The 27,590-nt window shown below is 40.6% G+C and overlaps 1 protein-coding gene across 1 annotated transcript in view; it reads right to left on the bottom strand.

Annotated features, from left to right (window-relative positions):
* The window catches only part of KCMF1 (potassium channel modulatory factor 1), an 83,386-nt gene that overhangs the window by 37,317 nt on the left and 18,479 nt on the right, over window positions 1–27,590 (bottom strand). Inside the window, exon 2 of the mRNA XM_088841326.1 lies at window positions 106–273. Coding sequence (XP_088697452.1) covers window positions 106–273 — 168 coding nt within the window. The remainder of the gene's footprint in view (window positions 1–105; window positions 274–27,590) is intronic.

The raw sequence follows: 27,590 nt of genomic DNA, 5'->3' as shown, positions 1-27,590 counted from the left end.
AGCCTCATTATGCAATGGGGATAGTTTTAGAACGTTTTGCCTTTACTTCTTCATACACGTACACAAAGTTCTAAATGATAATTCACTAAAATTTTAAATACGTACCAAAATCTACCCTTGTTAATATGCACTGCATTGGGTGGTCAGTTGTATGCCTTGTTGTTGTTGCACCACTTTCATAACAAGATGCACAAAGATCGTAATCGTAGCAAATTAAACACTTGTATCTGCGACCTCGAAAATTTCCTTTTAAACATGCATCACAGCTGACACCTATAAAAAAAGAAATATCATTAATTAGCAGCTGTAAAAGGCCACTCTTCACACATATAACCCCAGATTTCTTTTCCAAAATGACTGAAAACAATGTAAAATCATATAGGAATTTCTGTTCCCTCGATTTGCTCTTCTCATGGAAGTAACTTAAAATGTTTAATAAAATGTAAGAAAACTTTTAAAATGTTTTGATGAACTAGCAAGAGGACAACAGTCAAGTGAAAGAGGTGTGAGTACCTGGCCGCACTCAGGGAGGTGGGCAACTGCTTGGGAAAGCCTGAGCTTACACGTTCACAGCACTGCAGAACAAAGCACAGGCAGCAAAGACCTGCCAGGTCTGCCATGGTGGGGTCTGAATAGGCAATTTCTCACAAAGGTGAGACCTTGATACACCCTCACTATACATGTGAGCTAGTGATCCTTAGGGGGCTATAAAACTTGTCCCCTGAAATCCCCTCTGCACAAAACACCACCACCACCACCCTAAAAAGTTACAACTATCAGTACAAACCACTCCAGATTTCACATAAGTGAAAAATCCAAATTCAGACTTCCAAATGGTTCTCAGGTCAAGAAATTAGAGTAGTCCTAAATAAGCACCGGCACCAAGCATGGGACAGAAATAAAATTTCAAGGAATGACAGTTCATGCACAGAATACCAACAAAAGCTTAGATACCACCAGAAAGAAGTTTGTAAGAACAAGCACCAGAATCAGAATGGCAGAGAGCTGATAGCAGAACTGAATATCAAATACTAACAGTTTAAAACAATAAAAGAGGAGCTTAAAAAGAAAAGGCAACCACAACCAACATATTTGAAAATGAACCAAGTATCTCGATATGCAAAATTTGAAACTTAATGGGCAGGTATAATAGCAAGAAAGCCTTTTATTTACATGTGATATGCCTGTTTATGTAGAAAACTCCTGCTAAATTATTAGAATTAAGTATTTTAAGCAAGGTAGCCAGACGTAAACACCAATTTGATAAAATACTGATTCATTTTTCATTCCAAAAAAGACAAGAATATTTTAAAAATGCCATTTGAGTCTACTTATATGAGGTACTCATGTGCTGTGTGCTAAGTCGTTTCAGTCGTGTCCGACTCTTTGTGACCCCATGGACTGTAGCATGCCAGGCTTCTCTGTTCACGGATTTCTCCAGGCAAGAGTACTGGAGTGGGTTGCCCTGTCGTCCTCCCATGTGAGGTACCCAGATTAGTCAAATTCACAAAGAAGGAAACAAGCCCCTCCCAAACCCAGATCAGAACAGTGGTTAGCAGAGACTGGGTGGGAGCGGAGAGAGGGAGTACTGTTTAATGGGCTTCAGTTTGGGATCATGAAAAATTCTGGAGATGGATAGTGGTGATAGTTGCACAACAATGTGAATGTACTAATTCCACTCACTTAACTGTATGCTAATGGGTTAAAACGACAAATTTTATGTTGTGCATATTTTACCACAATAAAAAAATTACATCATCTGTACAGTATTCCTGAAAAGTGCCTATGAATAAACCTAACCAAAGATATGTAGCCCTTTATGAAATTAGTAAAAATGTGTCCAAAGACATTAAATACTTAAAAAAAATAAAAACACCAGGTTCACTGACTAGAAGGTTCAACATAATAATAAAATACCAATTCTCCCCAAACTGATCAGTGGATTTATTACAATTCTAATAAAAAAACAATCACAAAAGAATTTTTTGTGGAACATAATAAGCTGACTCAAATCTTTACACAATTTGCAAAGGGTCAAAAATAGCCAAGACATTCCTGAAGGGTAACAAGATGGAGGGATTTGCTTAACATAGCAAGAGCTATTATAAAGCTACAGTAATTTAGATAGTAGGATACTGGCTTAGAGACAGACAAACTGACCAAAGCAACAGAACAGAGAGTGCCTAAACTGGTGCTCAGATGGTAAAGAATCTGCCCGCAATGCAGGAGACCCAGATTTGATCCCGGGGTAGGGAAGATTCCCTGGAGATGGGAATGGCAACCCACTCCAGTATTCTTTAGGATTGACTGGTTGGATTTTCTTGCAGTCCAAGAGACTCTCAAGAGTCTTCTCCAATACCACAGCTCAAAAGCATCAACTCTTCGGTGCTCAGCTTTCTTCATGGTCCAACTCTCACATCCATACATGACTACTGGAAAAACCATAGCTTTGACTAGATGGACCTTTGTTGGCAAAGTAACGTCTCTGCTTTTTAACATGCTGTCTAGATTGGTAAGTTTTTCTTCCACGGAGCAAGTGTCTTTTAATTTCATGGCTGCGGTCACCATCTGCAGTGATTTTGGAGCCCAAGAAAATAAAGCCTGTCACTGTTTCCACTGTTTCCCCATCTATTTGCCATGAAATGATGGAACCGGATACCATGATCTTAGTTTTCTGAATGTTGAGTTTTAAGCCAACTTTTTCACTCTCCTCTTTCACCTTCATCAATAGGCTCTTTAGTTTTTCTTCACTTTCTGCCATAAGGGTGGTGTCATCTGCATATCTGAGGTTATTGATATTTCTTTCGGCAATTTGATTCCAGCTTGTGCTTCATCCAGCCGGGAATTTCACATGATGTACTCTGCATTTAAGTTAAATAAGCAGGGTGACAATATACAGCCTTGACGTCCTCCTTTCCCCATTTGGAACCAGTCTGTTGTTCCATGTCCAGTTCTAACTGTTGCTTCTTGACCTACATACAGGTTTCTCAGGAGGCAGGTCAGGTGGTCTGGTATTCCCACCTCTTGAAGAATTTTCCACACAGTCAAAGGCTTTGGTGGATCTACACAGTCAAAGGCTTTGGTGTAGTCAATAAAGCAGAAGTAGATGCTTTTCTGGAACTCTCTTGCTATTTCAATGATCCAGTGGATGTTGGCAATTTGATCTCTGGTTCCTCTGCCTTTTCTAAATCCAGCTTGAACATCTGGAAGTTCACAGTTCACGTATTGCTGAAGCCTGGCTTGAAGAATTTTGAGCATTACTTTGCTAGCATGCGAGATGATTTCAATTGTGCGGTAGTTTGACCATTCTTTGGCATTGCCTTTCTTTGGGATTGGAATGAATTCCACTGACCTTTCCCAGTCCTGTGGCCACTGCTGAGTTTTCCAAATTTGCTGGCATATTGAGTGCAGCACTTTCACAGCATCGTCTTTTAGGATTTAAAATGGCTCAACTGGAATTCTATCACCTCCACTAGCTTTGTTTGTAGTGATGCTTTCTATGAACCAGTCAATCCTAATCAGTCCTGAATATTCATTGGAAGGACTGATGCTGAAGCTGAAACTCCAATACTTTGGCCACCTGATGCGAAAGCTGACTAACTGGAAGAGATCATGATGCTGGGAAAGGTTAAAGGCAGGAGGAGAAGGGGATGACAGAGGACGAGATGGTTAGATGGCATCACCGACTCAATGGACATGATTTGAGTGAACTCCGGGAGTTGGTGATGGACAGGGAGGCCTGGCGTGCTGTGATTCATGGGGTTGCAAAGAGTCGGACACGACTGAGTGACTGAACTGAACTGAACAACCCAAAGGCCCATTAGACAGTCTATTATGGGATGAATTAAAAGATAATGGGGACTTCCCTGGTGGTCCAGGGGGTAAGGCTCTAACCTCCCAATGCAGGGGATCTGGTTCATTCCTGGTCAGGGAACTAGATCTGGCATGTCCCAACTAAGGTGCCTGCTTGCCACAAGGGAGATTCTGTGAGCTGTAAAGGAGACCCAGTGCAGCCAAAATAAATAAATATTAAAAAAAAAAAAAAAGAATAATGAATGACAGCCTAAAAGAGTGGGTGAAGACAGGCATGACATCAAACTAAGTTATAAAACAACTTAGAAGATACATGCCATGGAGAAAAAGAAGTAAAAAAGGATAAACAGTGTGGACAAAGAAAGCTATTGAAAGGATGATGAGCAAAAAGATGGACTACTTCAAACTTTGCCTATTCAAAGCGGCCTCCAAGCATGACAACGTACAACACTGAAGATACTGAAAAGGGGTTAAGTATCTATTTAGATTCACAAATGAAAGTTTAATTTAACAGGGTATAGTAACTTTACCAAATAAAATGTAGTGCGAACTAAGATACACCACTTTAGGATGCCAGAAAGGTAAGCTCAGGTTTGAACACTAACTTTTTGGAGTGTCCCACCTGACACAACGGCTTCCCAGGTGGCGTTAATGGTAAAGAACCCTCTGTCTGTGCAGGGAGCATAAGAGACATGACTTTGATTCCTGGGTTGGGAAGATACCCTGGAGGAGGGCATGGCAACGCACTCTAGTATTCTTGCCTGGGAATCCCATGGACAGAGGAACTTGGTAGGCTATGGTCCACAGTGTCCCAAAGAGTTAGACATGACGAAAGGGAGTCAGTATGCATGCATATTGCATAGAGCAAATGAAACATAACATTTTTTAAATCCAGGAGGCCTCAGTGCTATCATCTAGTGTCCTACAGCCTTGGCTCTTAAGGTGATGTTTTATTTGACAACATTTGAACTCTTGTTTCTATTATAACATTATACTTTTTCTATAGGAATTTTGGTTTTCAGCATTGTAAATATTTCTTATCAATATCACCAGTAGCAATTTCATTCTTCCTATCAAGGAAATGATCATTCTATATATGCCACACGTATGTTCTGTTTCAGATCTCCTGAGCCTCTTGGTACCAAGTAGAACACTGTTAGTAACCAAGGAACTGCGCACTGAAGATCTGGCTTGTTTTCCCTGTTAGGAAAGCACCTGGGGTAGACAGGAAGGGAGCAAATTTTGTTAGTCTGTGTTATAAAGTGAATTCTGACAGATATACTTAAAAGAGATTCTGTTCTGAGTGAGAAATCTGGGGTCCTTTTCTAAGCTAAATGAGATTTAGTCATTTCAGGTGGGGGCAGAGGGAGACAGGATTGCTACTGAGAAACCGTAGCAAGCTGATGCATGCTTCCTTCCATGCTTTTCAGAGACTCTGAGCTTCTATCAGCAGTCTGTGGGGTTGCAAAGAGTCAGATGTGACTGAGCAACTGAAATACCATCGAGAGAGGTGGTATAGAATCTTCTCTCACGTCAGACACTGTCTGAAGCTTATGATGACAAATTAGAAGTGTTAAATTGCAGAGCTATTACAATGAGAAGGAGTAGAAGGATATATGGAAAACTATATGTGAGAAAATATTTTTACTTCCTTGACTTCTTATTCTTAGTACACTCATCACCAAAACACATCCCATATAGTATACTTGCCACCATGGATAATTATAGTTACTTTTACTTGTATTGTGAGAAACCCTGCTGAGAATTTACCTAACATAATGTTTAATGGTCTGACTGAAATATGTATTTTTGTTTAAAATAGTAATCTTGAATCACAAAAGTTGTTAAATGTCTTTCAGTGTTTAAGAAGTTAAAAAATATACTTTTGGGGTGGGGGTGGGATGGGGCAGGAGGCTTGGAGGATCTTAGTTTCCCAACCAGTGATAGAACTCAGGCCCATGGCAATGAAACCACCAGGTTCTAACCCTAGTTCAGTTCAGTTCAGTCGCTCAGTCGTGTCCGACTCTCCGCGACCCCATGAATCACAGCACGCCAGGCCTCCCTGTCCATCACCAACTCCTAGAGTTCACTCAAACTCATGTCCACAGAGTCGGTGATGCCATCCAGCCATCTCATTCTCTGTCGTTCCCGTCTCCTCCCGCCCCCAACCTTTCCCAGCATCAGAGTCTTTTCCAGTGAGTCAACTTGTCACATGAGGTGGCCAAAGTATTGGAGTTTCAGCTTTAGCATCAGTCCTTCCAATGAACACCCAGGATTGATCTCCCTTAGAATGGCCAGGGAATTCCCAGAAAACATACATTTTCAAAATGACTCAAAAATAGTAATTTTTTAAAAAAGAATTCCATTTCTTTAACTGTGGATTTTGTTTGTTTGTGTTTTGGGGGCTGTACTCGGGCTTCATTGCTGAGCAGGCTTTTTCTCTAGTTGCCGTGCACGGGGTTCTCACTGCAGTGGCTTCTCTTGCTGCGGAGTACAGGTTCTAGGTGCACAGGCTTTGTAGGCGCAGCACAAGGGCTCAGGAGTTTTGGCTGCCAGGCTCTAGAGCACAAGCACAATAGTTGTGGCACACGGGCTTAGCTGCTCCACAGTATGTGGGATCCTCCTGGATCAAGGACTGAACCCGTGTCTCCTGTGTTGGCAGGTCGATTCTTTATCACTGAGCTACCAGGGAAGCCTGAACCCCAGTTCCTTGAAGGGCTAACAGTTATTTAATGTTAAAAAACTTAAGGCAACTGTGGACAGTGGTACTGCCATTCTCTAGGCAAGAGACTGGAGTGGGTTGCCATTTCCTTCTCCAGGAACTCTATACAATATACACCCTGCAAAAACTGAGTTAACCAAATAATAAAATATGTAAGTCATCCTTGAATAATCTGGCTTTGGCCATACCGTCATAAACAAATTTGGACAATTATTACTTGGTAAAATGGAAATAAGCACAAGCTACATCTTTTAAAAAATTTTTTTTACTTTAAGTATAGTTGATTTACAATGTTGTATTACTTTCTGCTATACAGAAAAGTGATTAAGTTATACATGTGCATAGTCTTTCCTATTTTTTTTCATTATGGTTTATTACAGGATATTGAATATAGTTCCCTGTGACGTACAGGAGGACCTTGCTGTTTACTCATCCTATATATAATGGTTTACATCTGCTAATTCCAAACTCCCAATCATTCCTTTCCCCAGCCCCCTCCCCAATGGCAGCTACAAATCTGTTCTCTGTATCTGTGAATCTGTTTCTGTTTCATAGTTAAGTTCATCTGTGTCATATTTTAGATTCCACATATAAACGATATCATATTGTCCTTCTCTGACGTATTCTACTCAGTATGATAATCTCTAGGTCTATCCATATTGCTACAAATGACATTACTTCATTCTTTTGCATGGCTGAGTAATATTCCACTATGTACAAAGACGTGCGTGCACACCATGTCTACACCTGCACAAGCCACATCTTAAAGTTATGGTAGGATATTTGTGATTCCCCATCTGATCAAGTTCACCCAACAGGACAAACAAAAATGCTGGGAAATATAGGGGACTTCCCTATTGGTCCAGTGGTTAAGATTCCATGCTCCCAATGCAGAGTACACAAGTTCGATCACTGGTTGGGGAACTAAGATCCTACATGCTGCATTGCACAGCCAAAAAAAAAATGCTGGGAAATATAGCTTAACCTCAATTTCAACACTGCCATGTGTGAAACTTACATAAAAACAATGGTGTATATTTGATGACCCCTATCTATAAATACACATATATAATATATATATAGCTTAACCTCAATTTTGACACTGCCATATGTGAAACTTAAATAAAAAGAATGGTGTATATTTGATAACCCCTATCTATAAAAGGTGTACCTAAACATTCATATCCTCAACACTTTTACATTTAGCAGTTCTGTAAAATAAATACATAAAACCTATGAACTAAAATTAAAGGAAAGAATGCCCTCTAGTGGGAACAGATGTTTAAAAAGCCACTGAAATATATAAAGTCTTCTCTTTTTTAATGTTCTAAAATAAGGCTTATTTACTTATATATATATAATATTACATGTACATTACACATACATTTATTTATCTTTTAAAAGAAATACCCAGAGGTTGATATAGCTTTTCCTAGAGAGGCGGTGTGAAGAGAAGGTCGATAAAGGGAAAGCTACCTGTCAAGATAAAACAGTGAAAGAACACTAGAGGAAGAGATTCTACCCCTAATCTGAAGCCCTGGGATAATTCAGCATTTGCCACCGACAAGCTATCCTGACTGCCGCACGCCATGCAATCTGGAGTGAAGGTCCTCCTTTTACTCCAGTCAATTATCTCTTCAGGGTCTATGGATGTTTAAATAAGTGTGACTTTTAAAAAACGAGTGTGTGTGTGTGATATGTTATATTCCCAAAGAGGTTCTCTGCATTTAGATGGTTAAAAAATCATGCAATCTTTTGAAGAGGTTCTCAGGTGAACACAGAAGCAAATAAAGAAATCAACTATGGTAACTCAGTGAAAAGCAGTAGCAGCCAGAATTAAAGACAATGATCAAGGGATATTACTAGAATAAAACCACTGGAACCTAAGACAAATTTTATAATTCTTCCCAAGCTGGGAGCCTAGTTCAGGAGTAGAAAGCTTTCCCCCTTCTATTAAAGAAGTACAGGGGGAAATACACTCAATCATGCATTGCAAAGGTAAATAACTCTAGGAGTTCATTTCTTTTTGAAGAAAAAAAATACTAAAAAAAAACCCTACTTATTTTTAGACTTAGGAACAGAATCTTCCCCTGCCAATTAAATATACACTTAACTCTATACATGTTTATTAAAAAAAACAACAACACCTAAGCCATATGACAAAGGGAAACTCGAAAGGAGAGACAATTGGGTAGAGAGACCCATACAAATATACCATTCAAGAAAAGACCTATAGTTAAAGGGATTCCAGGGGCAGAGAAAGAGAAATGAGGAAAACAGTACACAGCTGGGGAGGGTACGATTCAAAAGAAAGAGGCCTGGGTGCCGGAGGGGAACTTTAGAAAAGGGGAAAACATGGAACAATTTGGTAAATAGATTGTGCAGTGTGTTCTTCACACTTGGCAGCCTTGCTTTAACCTGTGATACATTTACCTGGCTGGGCATTTAAAGCAACCTTTTCTGTACTGGGATTTAGCTTTCTTTTATTGTTTTCAAGTGGAATTCCATGTGTGGTGACATGTCACGACAAGGAGCAGCCATCGATCCTTCCATTATGCATAAGATACAGTAGTGAGTAAAGGCCTGTGCTACACAAAGCTAGTACCCCAGTGGTACTGGCAGCAATTTCCATCATTACTTATTGTAGTCCAGAGAATTTTCTTCATTACTGCATTAATTTTCACATCAAAGTCATGAGGTAGCTGGAAATTATCATAAAACTTCTTTCATGGTTATGGATGATTCAAAGCTAGTTCATATCTGCCCAACAAACTTGACAGAAAGACAGGGGCTAGACACTGTATTTAAGGCATTCCTTCCATTTTAGTGTAGCAGAATTTGCACCATTTTGGAACAACTGGATGTTTTGCTTAGTTTTAAAGACCTGTTCCATGCTCTTATTTCATAGAAATGCAATACTGGCCTGGGATCACAAACCCATCTTAGTAATAATGAACTTGCTCATGAGCAAGCTTAGTAAGAATAGTCTTTCAGAACTCCTTATCTGGAAATAGAGAAGCTTCAATCTACTATTATACTCAGCCATGATTAGAGCTATTTTCTGACTCACACACAAAATGAAGGAAGAAGAGGTGTGTAAGGCATGCCTGGGACAACACAGGAATTCAGTGGGTATCTGCTGAATGAATGAAGTGGATGAAAAGAAAAAGGGACATTCTCCCAGAGTAATTAGATAAGAGCTCAAAAGAGAGAAGGGAAACAGGGATTAATGTGTGTCCTTAATAGACTTCTTAATATAAGAATGACTCAATGATGAAAGTAGGGGGGAAAAAGAAGGGACTGAACAACAACAGGTACTTGTTTCCCGTAGGAGAAAAGAAAATTAAGCCAGTAAAAATGCTGTGCCAAATACTTCTAGGCATGAGCCCCCATTCGGCAGCATCAGCCCAGAAGACTTGGCTGCCAGCCATATAAACAACGTGGTTGTTCTTGAGAAGCACGTTTTTTGTCAGCCACAATTTTGTGTTGATAATTTCACATGTAAAAGCTGAAAATAAAACCTCCAGTAGTTTGAAATATGTGTGCATCTCCATTTAAGTTGCTTGAAACATTAATCAGAATCACTGCCCTGTTTTTATTTATTTTAATTGGAGGCTGCTACTGATGCTACTGCTAAGTCACTTCAGTCGTGTCCAACTCTGTGTGACACCATAGACGGCAGCCCACCAGGCTCCCCCGTCCCTGGGACTCTCCAGGCAAGAACACTGGAGTGGGTTGCCATTTCCTTCTCCAATGTGTGAAAGTGAAAAGGGAAAGTGAAGTCGCTCAGTCATGTCTGACTCGTAGCGACCCCATGGACTGAAGCCTACCAGGCTCCTCCGTCCATGGGATTTTCTAGGCAAGAGTACTGGAGTGGCTTGCCATTGCCTTCTCCGAATTGGAGGCTAATTACTTTATAATATTATAGTGGTTTTTGCCATACACTGACATGAATCAGCCATGGGTTTACATGTGTTCCCCACCCTGAACCCCCTTCCCACCTCCCTCCCCATCAAAAACCCTCCAGGAAGGCCTATGTGGTAAGGCAGAGAACTCCAGCCCTCCCAAAAGACAAGTGCTCTTGGAGAGGGTGGTGATTTTTATGAAAATATCTAGTGATCACACAAGCATTGTGCACATCGCTTTAGTCGTATCCAAGTCTTTGCAACCCTATGGACTGTAGCCCACCAAGGTCCTCTATCCATGGGATTCCCCAGGCAAGAATACAGAGTGGGTTGCCATGCCCTCCTCCAGGGGATCTTCCTGACCCAGAGATCAAACCTGAGTCTCTTACGTCTTCTTTATTAGCAGGTGGGTTCTTTACCACTAGCACCACCTGTAAAAAAATATATTTTGTTTCAAACCAATTGGGGCCGGTCTAAAAAATTACTCCTTGGAAAGAAAGTTATGACCAACCTAGATAGCATATTTAAAAGCAGAGACATTACTTTGCCAACCAAGGTCCGTCTAGTCAAGGCTATGGTTTTTCCCGTGGTCATGTATGGATGTGAGAGTTGGACTGTGAAGAAAGCTGATTGCCGAAGAATTGATGCTTTTGAGAAGACCCTTGAGAGTCCCTTGGACTGCAAGGAGATCCAACCAGTCCATTTTAAAGGAGATCAATCCTGGGTGCTCACTGGAAGGACTGATGCTAAAGCTGAAACTCCAATACTGTGGCCACCTCATGCGACAAGTTGACTCACTGGAAAAGACTCTGATGCTGGGAAGGACTGGGGGCGGGAGGAGACGGGGATGACAGAGAATGAGATGGCTGGATGGCATCACTGACTCGATGGACATGAGTATGAGTGAACTCCGGGAGTTGGTGATGGACAGGGAGGCCTGGCGTGCTGTGATTCATGGGGTCGCAAAGAGTCGGACACGACTGAGTGACTGAACTGAGTGACCGAAAAATTAAACCCTTAAAACAGGTATAAAATGCCATTGGAGACTCTCCTTCAGATCATCTCCACACAGCTTTGATCTTTCACTAACCAATTAGTGTTTAACTGAACTTGATGCCCCAGGCACCTGTGAAGGGCTTGTCACTGAACTGTTGTTCTTTTACATGTGAATAAACCGAGGTCCACAAGCACTAAGTGAGCTGCTCCAAAGGCAAACAGTCATGAAGCGACACACAGAGCCTCTGGTAACAGTAAATCTGTTATTTGTGTGTCTGTTTCAGAAGTAGATGTCTTCAGAACTTTTAATGTACTGTGGCACAGAGATACACATTTAATATCACGTTCACTGTTTTCTTAATTCTTTATTTTCTAAGAGAGCTTAATTATACCAATCATACAACTTCTCTAAAATGAAACTCTGAGGAATTACTTTCAAGGCAGATGTTAATAGATACTTGCTTATTTATTTCCAGAGGTTGATAATCAAACACAGCTCTACCTGAAGTCACTAATTTATAAGTTCTTATTCTAGAGTACTAGTCTCTTAACTTTTTGAAAATCCATGTCGTATACTGGTGAATATTTGAAAACATTACTATCTCCTTTGTTTAAAATTTCAGTAAGCAAGAAACATGTCAGGCCTCACTCTTTCAAATCACAGCATAATATCAATATGATTCTCAAATATATAATTTATTTTTAATTTCGTTTTTGTCAAATGTAGAAGGAAATACACATGCACACATCTTCAGCCAAGGGAATCAAGAGCCTATCACACATGACATAATTGCATAACAAAATTCTAGAACACTGTGCTCCAACAAATTGCCATTATCATGTGTAAGTCCCCACGAAACCAGGTCGTAAAAGGATACATACCACATGGAAGCACTTATGTAAGTTTTAAACTACACAACATAAAGCTCTATAGTTACAGTGTATGGACACATAGGTATGTGGAAAGTATGCTGAAATACGGATGGAAAGGATACACACCAACTCCCAAGAAACAATGACATCTGGGAGGTAGGGAGAAAAAGGAAAGAAACAGAATGGAATCAAGAAAGGGTACAAAGTGGAAGCTGTCTGCATCAGCACTTTCGATACGTTTTCAATGTTTCATTAAGAAAAAAAACCACCAAAACCTAATACAGACAAAACTCCGCCATCCCATCTCAACTTGTACAGGAGCATGGAAGGTGTCGGGATGGCTGGTTTTACACTGAGGTATAAAAGGGTAAAACAGTTGACCCAGTGCAATTACAGAATACAACTAGTGTCTTTTTGGCCCCAGAGATGGATTCTGTATCCCATACGTGTTAATTTTTGCTGAAGTATAAACTCATCACTGAGTTTCAAGCTAAGTGTTCACGGAATGACTTCTCCCTTGCACAGTGCATCAACTGGGTATGTTGGACCCCACACAGACAACATAGAAAGCCTACTAGAGGGCAGTGACAACAAGGCCAAGCTGCCGTTCAGAAAGCCTTCCCGTCACACACAGGGCCAACACAGTACAAGGAGCAGTATGGGACTTTCTGCCTTTCCTGGAAAGACAGACTACACATATTTGTTAGAGAGAAGAATGTCACAACTAAAGGGTGAAACATGCTTAATGGGATTTGTGCACCCTCGCCTTGGGTAAAACAGTTTAAACCCTTTAAATCTGATTTTCTGCAACTGTTTTAGGGTAAGCGGAAGAAAACCACTAGATGAACAGGGAGGGAGCAGAAAACATACTACTTAATGGTTATTTGAGCTAGAAATGTCTGCACACTTAATTGTGATAAATTCCCAGTCTGTATGTGACAGCTCTACTAGCGTGTAAAGGATTTGTCCTGCATGGATATTAGGAGATAATTTCGCATTAAATTACCATAACAACATTATCTCAATGAACACAAGTTTCTGAGCACCTACAGTACCCATTTAGAGCCTGAAGTTTAAAAGGGAAGACAAGTAAACGGGCAATTAAAATACAGTATGAAGAGTGAGTGGCAGAGAACTATGGGAACACATCAACAGATAACAGCAACACAAGATGACCTGTTCTGGTCAGAGAGTACAACAGAGCCCCACAGCACCACCCTGACACAATGCTCACACCAAGCAGGCCCTGAGCACCTTTTCCTCAAAACACTGAAGAACAACTTCAGGTCGCTTTGTTCCACGTTTCTTCCATCCATATAGAGCAGTTACTCTAAATCCATTCTCAGAAACCCATGCATAGCTTAAGACAAGAATCAAGCCACTGCCTCCTCTTTTCTTGGTGGACCAATTTCAAACCTAACAGGTCTTCAAAAATCCTGCCTTCAACTGTTAGGTTATGTTTATGTCCACTCTATTTCCTTCACTTGGGTTCATTTTGATCCCAAGGGACCCATAACAGATAGGAAACTCTGGAGAGGACTAGGAATAATACAAACTACAGAGAATGCTCCGGCAATGCAAGAGAAGCAGTTTATGCCTGGATTAGAACACACACTAGCCTAACTTTGGATGTGAGGCGATGATGAGACAGGAAAGATACTGTAAACTGTCAGGCTGATCTTTGGGAGATTTCCTTTGAGAGAGGACATGTCTTTCTGTTATGGAGGGTGACGCACAACCGTATGGAACAGAAGAAAGTAAAGGACTAAGCATCAAAGCAAATGAGAAAAATAAGCAGTGCAGGTACAGTTTGAAGCAAATCTCCAGGAAACCAAGTTAAATAGTACTCAAAGTATCCAAAACTAAAAATCCAAACACTGGCTTTAACATAAATTCTTTTTGGCTGCGCCGTGCTGCTCATGGCATTTTAGTTCCCTGACCAGGGATAGAACCCAGGCCCTTGGCAGTGAGAGGGCATTATCACTGGACCGCTAGAAAATTCCCTCACAAATAAATATTCATGTTCCTCCTTCCCTCCACTTGTGAACATTTTTAGCCATGCTTCTGAGCATGACTCTGGTAGGGCAACATCCAGAAGATGTACCGAGGTTGACAATATATCCATAATGACTTGAAAATGTAACACTCAAAAGAACAGTTCCCCCACTTAAAAAGGATGGCAATAAGGCATAGCCTTACAAGCTAAAAACTCAAACGCAAACTTCAAGAGGATATAAATAAATAACTTTACCACCAAGGATGTGAATCCTGCCTGAAACTACTTAACTGGTCTTTGCTTTCCTCATCAACCAGAGGAAAAAAAGCACATACTAATCTCTGTACTGCAGGACTGTAACAAGCACGTGAGCGTTCACTTCTCTTCCCCTCCGTCACATTCCAGAGTTGTGTGAAGTAAAATAGGGTGCTGGTCAGTACTACTGTTTCTCAGCTCCAAGTCTCCCCTTCTATATTGTTTCCTACAATGCTGGCCCAGGAGATTGTCCTCAATGGGGTCATTTTGCCTCCCCAGGGGATATCTGGCCATGTATGGAAACATTTGGGTGTGGGGTGGGTACCGGAATCAAGTGGGTAAAGGCCAGGGATGTTACTAAACATCCTATGAAGCACAAGACAGCCACCTGGCCCAAGATGTAATGGTGCTGAGGCTGAGGAACGATGGTCTAGGGTCTGCAATGTCAATTATTCATATCCCCTTGGCAGCTGGCTCCTGGTTTACATCTGCCAATGGGAGGTTAGAGAGGGAGACAGAGCATCCCTCCACCAGCAGAGGGGTTCTAGCATCAACTGCTCTGGCATTCTCATCACCAACCAGCTATATCCCAGATGCCAAGTACCAACTGTGCTGAGGTAGGCCCAGGGAAGTAGGGGTCTCTGAACTCTTAAAATTCCAGTACCCCCATCTTTTTCTTTTTTGCAATGACAGAAATATCTGTTTATCTGTACTGTCCAATATAACAGCCACCAGCCTCTGTAAAATCTGTAAAAATCCCTTGTCAGCTTACAGAGCATAGAAGCAGTACTGGTCCAGCAGCAACAAGCCTACCAGGCAACCAGATCTGGTTTCCAAACAGCATTCTCCACTGGATGGATGGAGGAACTAGAGCTCCTTGGAGAAATGAATGACTCCAGAGGAATTACAGCAGGGCAAGCTCATGAGGAGGCTATAATGTCTAGTTCTAGAATGAATGATCCAGGAAGAACGATGGAGACACGTCAAAGGACACAGAAGAAACCTGAATAAGGTTTCCATGTTTCAAATCTGGGACAATTTGAGCATCAAAATCAATAATAAAGAAAAATAATGCCCACTGACAAGTACAGAAAGCCATGTGTTCATACGGATATAAATGAATAAGTCAAGGAGAAGGAAAAAATTTCCATGTAGTAGATACACTGAGTAGAACTTACATTCCGACTCCAAGATCATCAGCTCTGGACCTGAACTGTCCATCCAGTATATGCTAGCCACTAGCCGCATGTGATCATTTAAATGTAATTTGTTAAAATCAAATAAAGACAATTCCCTGGTAGTCCAGTGCTTAGGGATCCACACTTCCACTGCAGGGGGTGCAGGCTTGATCCCTCATTGGGGAACAAAGATCTTGCAAGCTGCCCAGCATGGCCAAAACAAATAATAATAGTAAAAAAAATTCAGTTCCACACTGAATTCCACAGCCTTATTTCAAGGTCTCACACAGTGCACTGGACAATGTATTTGAGACTGAGCCATAATTTTGCGACAATAAGGTCTAGAACAGATAAGGTAAGACCTAATTTTGTTCTTGTCTAAAAATCAAATTTAGTATTGGAATTTTTTATTAATTTAATTGGAGGCTAATTACAATATTATGGTGGTTTTTGCCATGCATTGAATCAGCCACAGGTGTACATGTGTCCCCCTCCCCCCATCCCAAACCTCCCCCCTGCACCTCCCTCCCCATTCCACGCCCAGCTTTCAGTGCCCTGTTTCATTCATCAAACTATTTCACATATGGTAATACACATGTTTCAATGATAGTTTCTCAAATTCATCCCACCCTTGCCTTCTCACACAGAGTCCAAAAGTCTGTTCTTTACATCTGTGTCTCTTTTGCTATAGTGCACATGGTGTCATCGTTACAATCTTTCTAAATTCCATATACATGCGTTAATATACTGCATTGGTGTTTTACTTTCTGACTTACTTTGCTCTGTAAAATAGGCTCCAGTTTCATCCACCTCATTAGAACCGACTCAAATGTGTTCTTTTTCAATAGCTGAGTAATATTCCATTGTATATATGTACCACAGCTTTCTTAAATTGTAACTAAATTATTCTCAGAAGGAGAAGGTGAAGAGAATAGAACATTAAAGAGAAGAAAACTGGAACTCAAGTGTCAATAGCCTGAAAGCAACCTTACACTTAAAGGAAGCAGAAAAACAACAAACAAAAGACAAGTTAGTAGAAGAAACGGTATCATAAAGATGAAAGCAGAAATAAATGAAAGAGACTGAAAAAAACCAAAAAAGGTCAATGAAACTAAGAGCTACTTTTTTTGAAAAGATAAAATTGTTAAACTTTTAGCCAGACTCATCAAGGAAAAAAAAAGCCTAAATCAGTAAAATCACAAATGAAAAAGAAGTTACAACTAACACCACAGAAATACAAAGGATAAGAGATTACTATAATTATACACTAATAAAATAGAAAACTTAGAATAAATGGACAAATTCCTAGAAATGTACAATCTGCAAAGACTTAATCAGGAAAAAGTAGAAAATATGAACAGACCAATCATCAGTAAAGAAATTGATTCAGTAATTCTCAACAAATCAAAGTCCAGGACCAGAGAGCTTCATAGGTGATTTCTACCAAACATTAACAACTATCTTTCTCAACCTACTCAAAAAAAAAAAAAAAAAATCATTGGAAGAAACTCTTTTGAACTCATTCTACAAGCTTAGCATCACCCTGACACCAAACCCTACAAAAATATCACACAAAATAAGGAAATTACAGACCAATATTATTGATGAACAAAAATCCTCAACAAAACATTAGCAGTCTAATCCAAAAATACATTAAAACAGCAGTCTACAATCTTTTTGGCACCAGGGACTGGTTCCGTGGAAGACAATTTTTCCATGGACTGGGGGGAGGGAAAGTGGGATGGTGCAGGTGGTAATGTGAGTGAAGGGGAGTGGCAGATGAAGCTGTGCTTGGCTCACCTGCCACTCACCTCCTGCTGTGTGGCCCAGTTCCTATTAGGCTGTGGACCACTGGTCTGCAGCCCAGGGTATGGGGACTCCTGCATTAAAAGGATCATATACCATGATCAAACAGGATTTATCCCAGCAGTACAAGGATGGTTCAATATCCACAAATTAATCAATGTGTCATACATCAACAAATTGGAAAAAAAAAATGGCATGACCATCTCAATAGATACTGAAAAAGCTTTTGACAAAACTCAACATCCATTTATACTTAAAAAATAAAACATCACGAAGTGGGTATATAGGGAACAAACATCAATATGATAAAGGCCACATAAGCAACATACTCAATGGTGAAAAGTGGCAAGCATTTCCTCTAAAATTAGGAACAAGACAAGGATGCCCACTCTCATGCACTCTCATCACTTTTATTCAGAATAGCATTGGAAGTCTAAGGATTCCAGGACTTCTCTGGTGGTACAGTGAATAAGAATCCATCTCCAATGCAGTTAGAACTGGACATGGAACAATAGACTGATTCCAAATTGGAAAAGGAGGATGTTAAAGCTGTATTGTCACCCTGCCTATTTAACTTATATGCAGAGTACATCATATGAAATGCAGGGCTGGATGAAGCACAACCTGGAATCAAGATTGCTGGGAGAAATATCAATAACCTCAGATCAGATATGCAGATGACACCACCGTTATGGCAGAAAGTGAAGAAGAGAACTAAAGAGCCTCTTGAAGAAAGTGAAAGAGGAGAGTGAAAAGGCTGGCTTAAAACTCAGTGTTCAGAAAACTAAGATCACGGCATCCGGTCCCATCACTTCATGGCAAACAGATGGGGAAACAATGAGAAACTTTATGTTGGGGGGGCCCCCAAATCACTGCATATGTTGACTGTGGCCCTGAAATTAAAAGACACTTCTCCTTGGAAGAAAATCTATGACCAACGTAGACAGCATATTAAAAACCAGAGACATTACTTTGCTGACAAAGGTCAGTCTAGTCAAAGCTATGGTTTTTCCAGTAATCATGTATGGATGTGAGAGTTGGACCATAAAGAAAGCTGAGTGCCGAAGAATGAATGCTTTTGAACTGTGGTCTTGGAGAAGACTCTTGAGAGTCTTTTGGACTGCAAGGAGATCCAACCAGTAAATCCTAAAGGAAATCAGTCCTGAATACTCACTGGAAGGACTGATGCTGAAGCTGAAACTCCAATACTTTGGCCACCTGATGTGAAGACCTGATTCACTGGAAAAGACCCTGATGCTGGAAAAGATTGAAGGCAGGAGGAGAAGGCGATGACAGAGGATGAGATGGTTGGATGGCATCACTGACTTGATGGACATGAGTTTGACCAAGCTCTGGGAGTTGGTGATGGACAGCAAAGTCTGGCGTGCTGCAGTCCATGGGGTTACAAAGAGTCGGACACAACTGAGCAACTGAACTGAACCAATGTAGGGGACATGAGTTTGATCCCTGGTCCAAGAAGATTCAACAACATGTTGAGAAGCAATGAAGCCCATGCACCACAACTATTGAACCTGTGCTCTAGAGCTTGGGAGCTGCAACTACTGAGCCTGCATGCTGCAACCACTGAAAGCCCCATGCCTAGAGCCTGTGCTCTGTAACATAGGAAGCCACCTCAATGAGAAACCTGTGCACTGCAACTGGAGAAAAGTCCACACACAGCAAAAAAGACCTGGCACAACCATAAATAAATAAATAATTTTTAAAAAAGGATTCCAAATTGGAAATAAAGAAGTAAAACTGTCACTCCTTGCAGATGACATGATACTATACACAGAAGATCCTAAAGACACCACTGAAAAACTACTACAACTCATCAATGAATCTGTAAAGTAGCAGGGAAAAAAAAAAATCTTTCGCATTTCTATACACTAAGAATCATCAGAAAGAGAAATTAAGAATACAATGCTACTTAAAACCACATCTAAAAGAATACCGAGGAATCACTCTAACTAAGGCGGTAAAAGATATGCATTCAGAAAACTGTTACATGCTGATGCAATAAACTCAAGACACCAAAAACAGATGGGAAGATATACTGTGTTTATAGACTGGAAAAGTTAATATTGCTAAAATGACCACATTACCTAAGGCAATCTACAGATTCAATGCATTCCCTATCAAAATACTGTTGGCATTTTCTATAGACCCAGAGAAAATAATACTAAAATTTATATGTAAACACAAACTACCATGAAAAACCAAAACAATCTGAAAAAGAAAAGAATCGGATGAATCATGCTCCCTGACTTCAGACTATACTACAAAGTCACAGTAATCAAAACAGTATGGTGCTAGCAAAAAAAACAGACACAAAGATCAATGCAACAGAATAGAGAGCTTAGAAATGAGCCCGAACAAATACAGGAAATTAATCTACAACAAAGAAGGCAAAGATACACAATGGAGAAAAGACAGCTTCTTCAATAAATGGTGTCGGGAAAACTGAACAGTTACATGCAAAAGAATTAAATTACTTTCTCACACTATACACAGAAATAAATTCAAAATGGATTAAAGACTTAAATGTAAGACCTGAAGCCATAAAACCTCTACAAGAAAACACAGGCAGTAAGCTCTTTGACATTGGTCTTAATCTTATTTCTTTGGATATGTCTCATCAAGCAGGAGAAACAAATGCAAAAGTAAACAAATGGACTATGCTAAATTAAAAAGCTTTTCTGCACAACAAAGAAAAGTATCAATATCAGTGGACTTCCCTGGTGGTTCAGAAGGTAAAGCGTCTGCCTACAATACAGGAGACCCGGGTTCAATCCCTGGGTCAGGAAGATCTCCTGGAGAAGGAAATGGCAACCTACTCCAGTATTCTTGCCTGGAAAATCCCATGGATGGAGAAGCCTGGTAGGCTACAGCCCATGGGGTCACAAAGAGTCGGACACGACTAGGCAACTTCACTTTCTTTCAATGTCACTAAAACAAAAAAGCTGCCTAGGGAATGGGAAAAGATATTTGCAAATGACATATCCAATAAAGGGTTAATATCCAAAATATACCCAAAACTGATACAGCTCAACACCAAAACATAATTTTTTTAAAAAAAGCCTTATCGAAACCTGGATGGACGTTTTCCCAAAGAAGATATACCGATGGCCAACAGGGACATGAAGAAAGAAAAACTCTCAAATCACTAATCATCAGAGAGATGGAAATCAAAACCATGAGATCACCTCAAACCTGTCACTATGGCTATTATTAAAAAAAAAACAACACAGCAAATAATAAGTGCTGGTGAGGATGGGGAGAAAAGTGAATCCTCATGTACTGTTGGTAAGAATGTAAATCGGTGCAGCCACTATGGAAAACAGTACAGAAATTCCTCAAAAAATTAAAATTAAAACTATCACATACAATTCAGCAATTCCACTCCTGAGTATTTAGCAGAACAAAAACAGTAACGAGGAAGGAGAGACTAGAGGTCACACACGATCAAGAATCAGATATGTGCAACAGGAACACTGGACTGTAAAAGGTAATGCACTAATGTCATCAAACTTCCCAAGGAAAGAACTTCCACATTAAAATTATATACTTTGGAAAGTTGTCATTCAAGTATGAGGTGTTAACAATAATGTTAACAGTATCTTCAGATTTGCTAAGTTTTAAAAAAATTATTCCCAGTGAACCCTTCTTCAGAAACAAGAGGAGGAAATAATGGGGGACATCAAATCTAGGAAAACAGGAGATCCGAAATAAGAGAGAAGCACCTAAAATCACCAGGAAGATGGTAAAGTGGGAACCCCCAGAATGACAGCCATGCTGTAGCTGAGGACAACTTGTCCACACCGGAGTGCTAACACGCAAGAGCCGTGCACACTGAGTGGTCATCACCCAGATCCTGGGGCCAGAGTACTGTTTGTTTTACGCTATTTACTGAAGTGAAACACCATTTAGAAAAGCACACAAATCATAAACACACAGCTTGGTTTTCACAGTGAACATAACCTGCGTGACCAACACCCAGATCAAGAAGCGGAGCAAGTCTCCCTCGTGCCCCCTCCAGCAACCACCCCAAGGTACCACCCTGACAGCCAGCACCCTGGAGTATTTCCCTGCTGTGTGTGTGTACATAAACATGCACACGCACACAGCAATACCTGCAGTGCTTTCACAGTCACGTGTGCACATCTGAGCTACCGACTGGTACATTCCTAGTTGAGCTCAGACAAGTGGTTGCTCTGCCTTCCTGCTTCAGTTCATCCTGTAAACAAACATCCTTTTCATGGTCTATGTACTGTCATGCATTTCAACTTTTTGTGCTGTTTATAGGCGACTGCACTGGCCTGAGAACTGACTAAAATGGCCCCAGATGAAGCACTGAAGCGCTGTCTAGTGTTTCTAAAAGCACCACAAAACTGACAACATGTGTTACATAAACTGTTTAGTTTGGCTGACTATGCCAAAGCCTTTGACTGTGTGGATCACAATAAACTGTGGAACATTCTGAAAGAGATGGGAATACCAGACCACCTGACCTGCCTCTTGAGAAACCTGTATGCAGGTCAGGAAGCAACAGTTAGAACTGGACATGGAACAACAGACTGGTTCCAAATAGGAAAAGGAGTACGTCAAGGTTGTATCTTGTCACCCTGCTTATTTAACTTATATGCAGAGTACATCATGAGGAACGCTGGGCTGGAAGAAGCACAAGCTGGAATCAAGATTGCTGGGAGATATATCAATAACCTCAGATATGCAGATGACACCACCCTTATGGCAGAAAGTGAAGAGGAACTCAAGGGCCTCTTGATGAAAGTGAAAGAGGAGAGTGAAAAGTTTGGTTTGAAGCTCAACATTCAGAAAACGAAGATCATGGCATCTGGTCCCATCACTTCATGGGAAATAGATGGGGAAACAGTGGAACCAGTGTCAGACTTTATTTTGGGGGGCTCCAAAATCACTGCAGATGCTGACTGCAGCCAGGAAATTAAAAGACACTTACTCCTTGGAAGGAGGGTTGTGACCAACATAGATAGCATATTAAAAAGCAGAGACATTACTTTGCCAACAAAAGTCCGTCTAGTCAAGGCTATGGTTTTTCCAGTGGTCATGTATGGATGTGAGAGTTGGACTGTGAAGAAAGCTGATCGCCGAAGAATTGATGCTTTTGAACTGTGGTGCTGGAGAAGACTCTTGAGAGTCCCTTGGACTGCAAGGAGATCCAACCAGTCCATTCTAAAGGAGATCAATCCTGGGTGTTCATTGGAAGGACTGATGCTAAAGCTGAAACTGCAATACTTTGGCCACCTCATGCGACGAGTTGACTCACTGGAAAAGACTCTGATGCTGGGAGGGATTGGGGGCAGGAGGAGAAGGGGACGACAGAGAATGAGATGGCTGGATGGTATCACCGACTGGATGGACATGGGTTTGAGTGAACTCCGGGAGTTGGTGATGGACAGGGAGGCCTGGCGTGTTGTGATTCATGGGGTCGCAAAGAGTCGGACACGACTGAGCAACTGAACTAACAGTGCTGTTAGCTATGACTTCTGTGTTTAAGAATCAACTGTATATTAAATAAGGTGTCTTTCAACAGAAACACACAGAAAACAAGGTTTTGTACTGATGTGTTGATGAACGTGTGACCAAAGACTCGCAGGAACCCAGTCCTATATTGCCGTTAGGAGCTCTGGTTCAGTATTTGCTAACTCAGTGTTCATGGCAACTTGAGAGACTACAACTACCAAGAATAACAAGAATCAACTACACAGAGAGAGAGAGAGACAATCATATACTTTTGCTTTTTGACATGAGGACAGAAGATGCCTGGGGAGTCTGGTCCAGGCTCCACTGCTCCCCTGGAGTTGGCTGATGAAGTTCCTGCTCTCCCCTTCAGGAGGGAGGTTCAGCTGAGGACACTCGCTTCACCCCCACACTTCTGCTCTGACCTGCTCCTGAGAGCTGGGGGTTGACCAAGGGGAGCAGCTGTCCTCTGACCACGTATCTGCTGGAGATCCATCCTGGTCCACATGAAGGCCCAGTCAAATCCCCCGTGTGGTGGTCCCGAGCTTTCAAGGCTCACTCGTGATCTTGCCCAGTTGACTTCTGCAAAGGATCCCTGGGAAGCTCCCAGGGAGGCAGGAGGCAGACGGAGCTCGGCTTCTGCTCTCCCACAAGCTTGCGTCCAGTGGTGCAAACTGCCCTTTCCTCACACAGCACGCTCTGTGCTTCATAGCTAAAGACTACGCTGCTCAGACAGGCAGAGATTTACTGGGGGTAAAGCTAAGGAGGAAGGCAAGAGGATGATCAAGACGAAGGGACAGGTAAGTGGTTATGGACATTTCTGTGAGATGGTCTGTTTTAATACAGACGGATACTATTTATTGTCGTTTTAGTGAATACAGACATACTGCATACTTCTGAATGCATGACGCATTTCTCACAGATGCATAAAAATTCCTTTCTCAAAGAAAAGGACTAACTGGTTGGCGTATATCTTAAATATGGCAAATATGTTTCAATTTTTTGAAAAAGCTATAAACTTCTTAGAAGAAACGATACGAGAATCTTTTTATTTTACCTCTTGATGTGTGAGAACTTTCTAAGCAATACAGGGAACACTTGAAACCATAAATGGGGCAAGGAAGCACAATGGAAATTTGATAATAGGTAAGGACAAAACTTCAATAATGAAAAAGAGCCAGAAAAAAGTCAATTACAACAGATGGAGCAAGATAATCTGCAACAGATACAACAAACAATGGGCTCTTAAAGATTAAGAAAAAGACCAATGTGAAAAACAAAAAAGAAAAATGGGAAATTATATAAGACTTGGGCTCTACAGAAAAGGAAGTATCATTCAAATACATCCTTGGTAATTTAAAAAAAGTGCTTCTAAAGCCCTCCAAAGTTTTCAATTCCATTCATAAAAAGGCCTAATTCAAGAAAGGCTCATGCAATCTTAAAGTAGAAGTAGCAGGCATGTCCAGTTAAATGAAAGCTTAGCTAACAATCTTATGAATCACAGCTGGCTTCTCCAAAGGTAAAACTGACCTTCCAAAAATTCATTTGCTCTCATTCTGCAAGAGTTCTCTAGCTTAGAAACCACCCCAGTTGACATGAAAGACTGACTCAAGGCCTAGGGTAACAGCACTTTTTAGCTTCCTCACACAGTCAAATGCTTGCTATAACTTCTTTTCACTTGCCATCTTGTGCCATGGTAAGGTCCTGGACTTGACCCTGTTCTATGCAGTATTTTTATTAGCATTTTAGAAAATGACGGAAGGCATACTGACAAGGTTTGCATAAAAGAAACTGTTAAAACATTGGTGGACAGAATAGAAATGCAGAGGCAAATCGGTGTGCCAAAACCAATGAGATGAATTTTTAAAGGGATTCACATAAAGTCTTGCTGTTGGATTAAAGAGCAATTCATATGACATTAAAACAAACTCTGGGTGAATTAACTAGGCAGAACTTTGACTTCAGTATTAGATCAATATGGGATGCAGTTGCTTTAAAAAAAAAAAAACAGGCAAGAAAAAAACAGGCTTAGGCCACACTAACAATTATGCGAGATACACAACTGCAGCATTTCCACATTTTGCTCCTGTCAGACCACATGTGAAGAACTGCATTCAGTTCTTGGTGCCCTGTTTTAAAATTAGAGGACTTCCCTGGTGTCCTGGGGTTAAGAATCCACCTTCCGATGCAGGGGACAAGGGTTCAACCTATGGTCAGGGAACTAAGATCGCACGTGTCCTGGGGCAACTATTGAGTCTGCACACAACAAAAGATTCCACATGCCACAAGGAAGACCCCATGCAGCCCAATACGTTAAAAATAAAAGGAGAAACAAATACAGTATATTGACAGAACGATGAAAGATCTAGAAACTAGTGGGCAGAAGAGCAGAGGGCAGGCTGTGTGGAGAGGATATGCTGGCTCTGCACAGATCCAGTGCAAAGAAGGAGCCCACTGCTTCCCACACAGAGACTCAAGTTCAAACCAAGATGTACAAAGAGAAACGTTGCATTCTGGACTGGATTCACAAAAGGATATAAGTGGAAAAACTGGTAAAATTTGACTAAGTCTATAGTTTCCAGAGTAACAATATACCAATGTGGGTTTCTTAGGACAAAAATGTGTCAAGGTGACATGCCAACACTTGGGGAAACTGTGAAGCATACATGGGTAGTCTATCTTTGCAACTTTTCTATAAATCTAAAATAACTACAAAATAAAAAGTTTATTGATGAACAGAAACAAGGAGGCAGATGGTTCAACCAATGACACTCAGTGTAGTGAGTGTGACCAAACTTAGAAGCTAACTGAATTTTACACAGTATCTTTTGTAAGATTTTTAATACACACATTGAAATCACCAGTAATACAACTGTTAGGGTAAACTGTTTAAAACTTGACACCAAGAGTTGTTCAAAAGAAACACTGACGGCAACATTGTTGAACGTGAATCTCTAACACAACATGTCTACTATGGATCAGCATTTGAAGCTAGGTATTCAGTGAGTTCGCTGCAGAAGGGAATGGCCACCCACTACAGTATTCCTGCCTGGAGAATTCCATGGACAGAGGAGCCTGGCGGCGGGCTAAAAGTCCATAGGATTGCAAAGAGTTGGACATAACTGAATGACTAACACACGCACGCACATTTCAGTGAGTCATGAGTCAAGTATCTGACCTCTTCTTTATCTCCTGTAATTCTGAGAATTTACATCTTGAAAAACATTATAAATTACTTCATTTTATTTCTCCTTTATGAGGCATTACAGTGATTTTTAAACAACTTTAACCACTGATGGCTTTTATTTACTTTTTAAAAAATTGTGTATTTTAATTTATTTGTCTGGACCAGGTCTTAGTTGTGACATGGAGGTTCTAGGTTCCCAACCAGAGATTGAATCTGGGCCCCCTGTATTGGGAATGTGGAGTCTTAGCCACTGGACCAACAAGGAAGTCCTATAGTGATTTCTTGAAAGTATGTGAATCAGAGTTCTTTATAAATTACAATGAATAATCATAGGAAAAATAAAAATGGAAAAATCAACACCCTGCAACCACTATGTAAACCAGCTTACATCAGTAACTACGAATGGAGGGACATGTGACATTTGAACCCACCGAGATAACCAGTCATTATGGTCCTTTTAATAGGATAGAGCAAAAAGTATTATAAAATAATCAACAACTATAAAATATTCTATGAAGCAAACATTTGAATCTACCCTCTACAACTGATTACCACTTAAAAGAAAGATGGGGAATGAAAAAATATGCTAACATGACATCATAAAAATGCAAACCAGAATGTAGGAAATACCATAAAGAAATGATTCAGTTTCTTCAACAAATAAACAGCCTTTTTAAAGGGGGGAAGCCTGTTATAAAGAGATTTTGAAGGACATAACAACCAAATATAACTATGTAGACCTTTTTTGGATACTGTTTTAACAAACTAACTCATTTCTGAGTCAACTGGGAAAACTGAAGGATCGGGTATTATATAAAAGAATTACTAACTCTTTGAGGAGTGACAATGATGTGGTGGCACCTGTGTGCCTGTACAGTGCACCTCTAGCAACTAGGGATAAATACGGAAATATCTGTGGGTAAAATAAAACACAGGTCTCAGATTTGCTTTAAAAATGTTCAAACCCTCCTAAAGGAAGTGAATAGGAAACTGATATAAAAATGGCAAAATGTTGATGTGTTGAAACTGGGAAATAGAACAGGGGAATACATGACCAATGAGTTAAAAAAAAAAACAAACACAAAAACTCAAAACAGAAAAGAGATAACAGAAATCACCTCCTAGTCCTCTCTTTACTCTGAAAAATTCAAAGTGGTAGTTGCTCAGTCGTGTCCGACTCTTTGTGACCCCATGGATGGTAGCCCACCAGGATCCTCTGTTTATGGAATTCTCCAGGCAAGGATACTAGAGTGGGTAGCCATTCCCCTCTCCAGGGGATCTCCTGCACTGCAGGCAGATTCTTAACCACCTGAGCCACCAGGGAAGCCCCTCTCTACTCTAGGTTGCCACTAACCTATGG

This window comes from Moschus berezovskii, chromosome 11 (assembly GCF_049115385.1).
Source record: "Moschus berezovskii isolate FMDL1 chromosome 11, NW_MosBer_1.0, whole genome shotgun sequence".
NCBI classification, from domain to species: domain Eukaryota; kingdom Metazoa; phylum Chordata; class Mammalia; order Artiodactyla; family Moschidae; genus Moschus; species Moschus berezovskii.
Note: the sequence above shows the minus strand (reverse complement) of the source record. Positions and strands in the feature narration are given on the sequence as shown.